The 8,769-nt window shown below is 37.8% G+C and overlaps 1 protein-coding gene across 1 annotated transcript; it reads right to left on the bottom strand.

Moving 5' to 3' along the window:
* Window positions 1-4,805: 4,805 nt before the first annotated feature.
* On the bottom strand, window positions 4,806-8,661 carry LOC146665183 (endonuclease domain-containing 1 protein-like). Its single transcript, XM_085412708.1, has 2 exons — window positions 6,701-8,661; window positions 4,806-5,899 (listed from the first exon to the last, which is right to left on the bottom strand). The coding sequence occupies exons 1-2, from the start codon at window positions 6,992-6,994 to the stop codon at window positions 5,303-5,305; spliced, it is 891 nt and encodes a 296-aa protein (XP_085268834.1). The 5' UTR covers window positions 6,995-8,661; the 3' UTR covers window positions 4,806-5,302.
* Between the last annotated feature and the right edge of the window lie 108 nt (window positions 8,662-8,769).

Raw genomic sequence — 8,769 nt, 5'->3', positions numbered from 1 at the left:
TTTATTAATATGCCTCTGCAGCTCTTCCTTTATTTTTAGTCTGGCTGAGCACTTGGTTTGTGAGTCAAAGCTGGCCTTCCTTTATACAGGCCTTTATTATTAAAATACATAAAACACTATAATCAGAAAAAATAAGCACTAAGAACATATCCAGCATATGCTGGATACATATCCATTTCTTATTTATTTAATCATTTACTCCAACGTCTCTGCACCCTGCACAAAACCATTCTTAGTGGTTCCTTTAAACAGAAACAGGGTGGTGTATGAAAAAATTTAAGGAAAAAACATCTGAATTGTACATCAAAAGGACAGAAACAGAGGGAGACAAATATGTTACTTACTGAGTCTTTGTGCAAGCTGGTAGGTGTCTGTCCGTTGTCAGGGTGAGTTAGAGTGTGGATGATGAATGTGTGAATATCTCACCACAAAACCTCAACTCACAGTGTAAAAGCATGTCTGACATCCTCTCACAAATACTAATGAAGATGAGCTTACACTACTTTTTCTTCTTGGTCTGGATGAATAATATAATTTTTTAAACACAAGCTTCACTTATGAGAGATTTAAAACGTTGTGCATGCTCTATATTTTAATGCAAGAATGAGAATTGAAATATATAATTAAATAATATATAGTTAAATTGTTAATTTTTCATTGTCTCAATTTGTAACTTCAATTTCAAAGAAATTGATCGTTCAGTCCTTCTCTTTCATGCAACACATGTGCTGATTCCAGTGCTGATTATACCGAAATCATATATGATACTGAAGTGGGTAACACCAGTAAGAAGGTTCCTGGTTAGCTCAGCCCTTTTTGTGTGGCGTTTGCATGTTCTCTGCATATTTCTATTTCTTTATTTATACATCACTTTTAATTACAACAGTGGTGTAGCGACTTCCACAGTCGCTAGAGGCCGGGGATGGAGCCTGCCTATTTGCCCGACACGCTGTCAACTTTACGCAATAATGCGAGAGGTGGAATTGTTTTCTTGTTTATTAAAGTGCTTTGAGAGTTTACAGAGTAATGTGATCGGCTCCTGATTCAGACTCTTAAAACATCACAGGCTCTAATGCAACAACGGGAAACTCGTTGTGCAGCGGTCAACAAAAAACTACGGCTACCCAGCCCTCCTCTCTGTCAAAATCAAAACCAGTGAATGACAGACAGACTGACAACGCCCTCTTAATGTCACCTCTAGCACCCACGTGACTCCCGTTACGCATCACCATAGCAACCAAACAAATGAAAACCCAGTGATCAACAAAATTCAATACATTTAATTATGGCTCCTACAAGTGGTGTTGACCAAAGTGCTGTACAAACATACAAATCACACAATAAAATAACACACAATAAAATAGCAATATCAATTAACATCAATGCCAACTATCTAATAAAAAATAAATGTGTTTTGACATAAATTACCAAATTCATGCACTTGTGCTGTCTGCAGTTAGGAAATATTTCAAAATTTATTTATTTATTTATATTTTTTATGTTTATGATTTTGATTTGTTTTTGATTTGAGTTTATTGTGTTCTGTAAAGCACAAATTCTTTGAAAATAGAAGAAGCTAATTTAAAATGCTCCCTTGTCACCAGATGCCTGTCCCTGTGCAAAGTCAGTGTCTTGGTTCTTTTTCTGCGACTACTGCAGTTACACAAATCTCCCCCTGTAACTCTAGAGATGGTTGAGTATGGAGCTTTTGAGAGCTAATAACAGGATGGGTAGCATCTGATAAAGCATGTGAATGCCTCGCCTCAAACCATAACTCATGACACCACAGCACTATCTAACTTCCTCCTAATTTCACCATCTATTTCACCATATGCCTTAACATCTCTCATACTCTCATGCTTCTCTCCTCCTGTTATCACCCCCAAACCCCATCCGCTTAGAGACTATCTCTGCTCCCAAACAGACAAAAAAACAGATAAAAATCATCAAAAAATGACTTAGACATTTTAAAAAATCACAAAGAAAAAGGAACACAGTATCATCAACAGCACCAAAGAATAAAACAGTGAAATGTGGGTTATTAAACATTAGGTCTCTCTTCCAAGTCGCTGTTAGAGATTGATCAACAAATACTCCACCTTACAGAAACCTATGTTTAAATGAATCAACACCCCTGAGTCATACTAACTATAAGCAGAGGCCAAGGGGGCAGTGTGGCAGCAATTTTCCACACCAGCTTGTTAATCAACTGAAGACCAAAACAGACTTAATTCATTTTAAAGTCTAATGCTTGGCCTTGTCCACCCCAGCTGGAAAACTCAAAAAACAGCCTTATTTGTTATCATCTAGCATCCTCCTGGGCCTCACACAGAGTTTCTGTCTGATTTCTCAGACTTGTTACCTGATTTAGTGCTCAGCTCAGATAAATTAATTATTGTGGGTGATTTTAACTTCCATGTAGATGTAAAAGTGACAGCCTCAACACAGCATTTAATCTGTTATTAGACACAGCTGGCTTCTCTCAAAATGTAAGAGAACCCACCCACCACTTTAATCACACTCTAGATCTTGTTTTAACATATGGAATAAAAATTTTACATTTAACAGTGTTAAATAGCAGTGGGGAGTAGACTTCATCACAGTAGATGTCTTTCTGAAAGCTGTAACTAAGTTTAAGAATATAATTCACCCACTGTTATCATGTTCAAGGCCCTGCACCAACACAGAGCAGAGCAACGCTACTCCAACAGAGGTTGATTATCTTGTTAATAACTTTGCCTCCTCACTACATATGACTCTGGATACTGTAGCTCCTGTAAGGTCTCAAATCAGAAGTACCTGACTCCGTGGTATAATTCCCAAACATGTAGCCTTAAGCAGATGACTCGTAAGCTGGAGAGGAAATGGTGTGTCACATAATTTAGAGGATCATCATTTAGCCTGGAGAAATAATTTGCTGCTTTATAAGAAAGCCCTCCACAAAGCCAGAACATCTTACTATTCATCACTGATTGAAAAAAATAAGAACAACCCCAGGTTTCTCTTCAGCACTGTAGCCAGGCTGACAAAAACTCAGAGCACTGTTGAGCCAACAATTCCTTCAACCCTAACTAGTAATGACTTCATGAATTTCTTTACAATTAAAATTTTAACCATTGGAGAAAAAATTACTCAAAATCATTTCACAGATGTAACATTATTTACAGCTACTTTCAGTACCATTGATATTCATTTAGACTCTTTTTCTCCAATTGATCTTTCTGAGTTAACTTCAGTAATTACTTCCTTCAAACCATCAACTTGTCTTTTAGACCCCATTCCCACAAAACTGCTCTAAGAAGTCCTACAAAGAATTAATGCTTCAATCTTAAATATGATCAACCTATCTCTAATAATTGGCTATGTGCCATAGGCCTTAAAGCTGGCTGTAGTTAAACTGTTACTTAAAAAAAAACAACATCTTTTGCTGTTTTAATTAATTATAGGCCAATCTCCAACCTTCCTTTCATATCAAAAATCCTTGAAAGAGTAGTTGTCACACAGCTAACAGATCATCTGCAGAGGAATGGTTTATTTGAAGAGTTTCAGTCAGGTTTCAGAGCTCAGCACAGCACAGAAACAGCTTTAGTGAAGGTTACAAATGATCTTCTTATGGCCTCTGACAGTGGACTCATCTCTGTGCTTGTCCTGCTAGACCTTAGTGCAGCGTTCGATACTGTCGACCATAATATCTGATTAGAGCACGCTGTAGGTATTACAGGTACTGCACTGCAGTGGTTTGAATCATATCTATCCAACAGATTCCACTTTGTTCATGTAAAAGAGTTCCACAGGGTTCAGTGCTAGGACCAATTCTGTTTACATTATACATGCTTCCCTCCATCAGAAGGCATAGCATACATTTTCAGTGCTATGCAGATGAAACCTATCTTTCTATGACGCCAGATCACTTCCACAGCATGTCTTTTTTCTGTCTTCTTCCCTTCACCCCAACTGGTGGTGGCATATGGCTGCCCCTCCCTGAGCCTGGTTCTGTGGGAGGTTTCTTCCTGTTAAAAGGGATGTTTTCCTTCTTACTGTCACCAAAGTGTTTGCTCATAGGGGGTCATATGATTGTTGGGTTCTTCTCTGTATGTGTTATTGTAGGGTTTACCTTACAACATAAAGCACCTTGAAGTGACTCTTGTTGTGATTTGGTGCTGTATAAATAAAATAAAATTGAATTGAATACACAATCATTACAACTGTATTTAGTTAGACTATCTACACTACTTCTTCTTAGTTTCATTCTCCTTTTGGGAATAGCAAAAGTGATTCAATTTGCAGCATAATATTGGGTCCATACGTTTTTAGACAATGCCATGATTTTTGATCATTTTGCCTCTATGCTCCATCACAGTCTATTTTAAATCAATCAATATGTGATTGAAATTCAGACTTTCAACTTCAATCCAAGGGATTTTAGAATAAAACATGTCTGTTTAATTAATTTATTATGGATTACAGTCATTTTTATGTATATAGTTTCATAAATTTTCAGGGTTCAGAATGGATTGGACAAATGTGGACATTACTGTAAAGTAACAGACACAGCTGAACATGACCTTGTTTCTCTCTTTTCACTCCCCCAAAAGTGAAAATAGTGAAGCTTGAGATCACACTGATAGGGTCTCCCTCTTCTGGTCACATCAGCAAGTTATTCTTTGACTCATATGGGCTCTTTATCAATCTGCTGCTGGTCACAGCATCCACAGTTGAGATGACCACCTGCTGTCATATGCCAACTGCCAGGATCTGCCCGAAATATCATTCATTCAGTCTCATTCACTGATATAATTCATGGAGTTAATATCGGCTTGTCTGTTTTATGTTATAATACTGTATCATGTGTGACCTCCTGTGTGAAAAAACGAGTAAAGAGACCAGACGCTGAATAAAATGAATAGACAGTCACAAAAAAATAGAGTAGCAGACAGAAAGAGGATTTTATTTTTATATTCTAATTAAATGGCCATAATGTTGTTTCTTTTGTGTGTAGTTCACATTTAATGGTACAGTTTGAAATCCAAATGTCAGAGCAATTAGCAGCGAGTACTTTTCCCAAAATCTAGAAATGCTCTTCTAAGGCTGTAGAACTAGTGCAAACTGAGGTGCAGAGAACTGCTGTAGTTAAGGTGTACGAGAAAATGTAAAACAGCTGGTCTAATCTCTGTCCTGAACAAAAGGCCTACAGAGGCAGGTGTAGTTTTAATTTATAAGGAGCATGGGTTTGCCAGAGATAATGTGAAGATGAACAAACATTTTGATTGTTTTACACACTAATGGAAATGTAATTAATTTTTTAAGACAAATGTGGTGCACCATTAGGAGGCAGGCAGTTGTCATAGAATATCTGGAAAGAGCTGTCAACATAAGTTACTCTCTTCAGGAAATCCTCCAGCTGCTGCACCGTCATCTCTATAACTTTATTATTTTCTCTGTCGTTGAGCCCACGAGATGCAAACGCAGGGAACTTGGAGCGCTCGGAGTACGGAGCATTGTGGTCATAATCAGGGCAACAGTAGGCTGACCACAGGTAGGTAGGGATGCCCACACGGTTGATGTTGTGACGGCGGATTGTGTGGCCTGACGTGGTGACCCCGGTGACCACATAGGCGGTGCCCCTGCAGTAGTTGTTGAGCCTCCTGCGGATAGTGTTCTCGTGTTGTTTCCATGGACCAATGTTGAACTCACGAGCCTGAGGAACCACATTTGTCAACGTGTAGGTGGCTGCTTTGTCGTCAGGGTCGGCCTGGTGCTCGTCTGGATTGAGCTGACCGCGTTCGTAGATCACAGTGTCGGAGTAGTCCTCAAGCACAGCCTGAGCATCCTCAAAACTCCCATGCACATTTTCTGAAGGCAGCTGCTGCATGTCTCTGGGGCCGGACACTGAGGAGAGCTATTAACATGGTCATGTTAAAATTGTAAAATAAACAGGATATTTAGATTTCTTATATATTTATATTATTTATTACCAGCAACAACACTAAATGTGTCATCTTCATTTTATTTAAAGGGTGTGCATTCTGAAAATGGGCTTCACTGATCATTTACAAAAAGATTATTAAAAGGCTGAGATGCTGCTAGTAAAAAGTGTTAGTTCAACTATGTTTATTTTAATATATTTTAACATACATAACCTATACATTTGCACTGATCACAGTGAATTAGCAAAAACAGAACATTCAGGTTGTAATTTTTTGCAGCAACAGCATTTTACTTGATAAAAAAGAACTTTTGACCTTCTGGTAACCTCACAGCAGTGGTAGTAGTGCATTTATTGATAAAACTGGAGTTTCAATTTTCAAACTTTGTGACAAGCACCTAGTGGCAAAAAGTGAAATGATTAGTTGTATTTAAACTGTGGTGAATTACTATTCGTCCATAAGCTCTCATACATATCTGTATCTCAACATATTTGTCATGAATGATATCACGTCATATTGAGAGAAAAAAAATGGCATTGGATTGATTATATTGTACAACGGGCATAAAGAGACTTGCAATACAGGTCATTATTTTATATATAACCCTGTTCTGTTGACTACAGCCTATTTACCAGTGCATGAGAATATCAGCAGATATTAGACACACACACACAGACACACACAGAAACAAAATACAGAAACACCACCATTTTTTGGCAGATGGTCAGAACACATTTGAAGGCTCAGACAGCAAAGCTAGCAACCCTGCCTACCTGCGGCTCATACATCCAAGGCACGTCCACTTTCTTGGAGCCGTCTGAGCGCTTGAAGGTGTAGGCAGAATAAATAGGGATGTGGTTGAAGGTGTCGTAGAGGGTTACAAATCGTGGCTTACCCCCATAGAACTGGCAAATCTTTTTAAACGACTGCTCTTGAAGCCCTCGAAGCAGCGTCCCCATATACAAAAATTGCTTACACTCGGATGAAAGGCTTTCCTGCACCTCGCCTCCTACCATCACGACAATCAGAAGACAGATGAAAGCTTGATCTGTTCTGTAGACAGACATGATGAAACATCTATTTCTCCACAGTGCATTTAATCCCCATGAAAGACTCTACCGCTGTGTGCTTTTTGCCTGTCTTGTGGCTCTTTCCATATCAGGCATATTATGCAAATCCTTATCTTGTTCTCCTTTCAGCAGGCAAACGATCCACTACCATGTTTAAAAAGGTACCAATTAACAGGCACAGCAAAGCCGAAAGAACATTTTTCAAGTGGAAGACTTGTAGGCATCCTAAACATATGGTTAGATTTACAAGGATTCTCTATGAAATAAAAGGAGAAATATAGTTTTAAGAAATTGATGACAGTGGTCTGAAATTCAGGCTCATATGCAGCTCTATGCATGAATTTAGGTGAAATGTGAAAAGTGGCATTGCACTTTATTGCACACTTACACGCCTTTTGTAGACTAATGAGTAACTGTTGTAAAAAAAAAAAAACAGTGAAAAAATGGAAAAACAAGTATTTACACTCTGTATCTGGGTAAAATTCTACTTAATCCTACTAAAGTAAAAAAAAACATTTTTATCATCAATATCTAATAATACTCTTTATGTGGGGTCATAATTGTTATATTATTGATTAATTAGAGTCTTTATTGCTTTAATTTTGCAGCTGAAGATGATTGTGTTTATATACTGCTGGACAGCTTGATGACAATACAACATATTTCAGTTATTAGTTTTATTTTTTATGCTGTATTGCATTGAGGGGCATGATAAAATACAAGAATTATACTGACATTTTAGCAAAAATACAAGTAGGTAGACTGAATAAAATCTGAAAACAGATGCAAACTGACCTCTGAGATCAGCACACAACAGCCTACAGTTTTCTTTTCTTTTTACTTGTATTTACTCTGCCTTTCCTTTCTTCTCAGCAGTAAAGTTTTGTGTGCATGTGTGTGTGTTTGCTTGTGTCTGTGTGCATGTGTGTGCTTGTGTGTGTGTGTGTTATAAGAGAAAAGACTGACTGGAATGTTTTTTTGTTTTTTTTTTAGAAACATCTGTTCCCATAGCTACAGGTTAGTGGCAGAATGACCTCTGTGGAAACACGCACTTCCTGTTTATTATCCTAACATCTTCACTATTTACACTGTAATTCCACGCTGACCCCATTCGTCATTATCCCTCCCTCCTTACAATATGTAGGTTTAGACAGGACATTTCCAACTACCTCTTAAAGATAGTCTTTTATCATCTTATAAATTGGAATGATTTTATTATTAAGTCCTAATCATTTATTATTGCATTTCGTAAGCATAACAACTAACAGTGTGAGTCATTGTTTACCATATTCATTATTAGGAAGAAAGTCCAAAAGAGAAAATGCACTTTAAGGATGAGCAGAATGAAGATAAATAAGTCCATAAAACGAATACATTTCTTGGACTAAACTGACTTTGTTACTTCGATCAAAGTGTCTTACTCCTTTGAATATAACTGATAATGCTGTTTGTACAGCTGAAATTGAGAAAGGATCTCAGAATCCATGCTGAGCATGATTTTAATGGACTTTTTAGCAGCTTCCATAAGACATGAGACAACACAGCTGTGGGTTTGGATGTACTTTCACATGGAAATTCTTATTTCTGTCCCAGTTTACACTGGGTAGGGATCAATGGCTTGAAGGCCTTTTCATTGTATTCATGAAGGCTGCCTCTATTCTGATATTGTAGTCTGACTATGAATGTGAGGGCTGTTATTTGCTCTCAGTGTGGGTAGCCGCATTTGACCACTGAGAGCAAATGTGAGACCCCCGACAACAAAGAGGGTGCTT

The sequence above is a fragment of the Rhamphochromis longiceps genome, linkage group LG7, assembly GCF_057381845.1.
Source record: "Rhamphochromis longiceps isolate RC_006_pf linkage group LG7, R_longiceps_female_GT1.1, whole genome shotgun sequence".
Lineage (NCBI taxonomy): Eukaryota > Metazoa > Chordata > Actinopteri > Cichliformes > Cichlidae > Rhamphochromis > Rhamphochromis longiceps.
Note: the sequence above shows the minus strand (reverse complement) of the source record. Positions and strands in the feature narration are given on the sequence as shown.

What these genes read in the sequence shown, in the direction of transcription:
- LOC146665183 (XM_085412708.1), bottom strand. Translation starts at nt 6,994, where the DNA reads ATGTCTGTCTACAGAACAGATCAAGCTTTCATCTGTCTTCTGATTGTC. An exon ending in CTTGGATGTATGAGCCGCAG is followed by an intron (nt 5,900 to 6,700) that starts GTAGGCAGGGTT and finishes CCATGTTAATAG; the next exon opens with CTCTCCTCAGTGTCCGGCCC.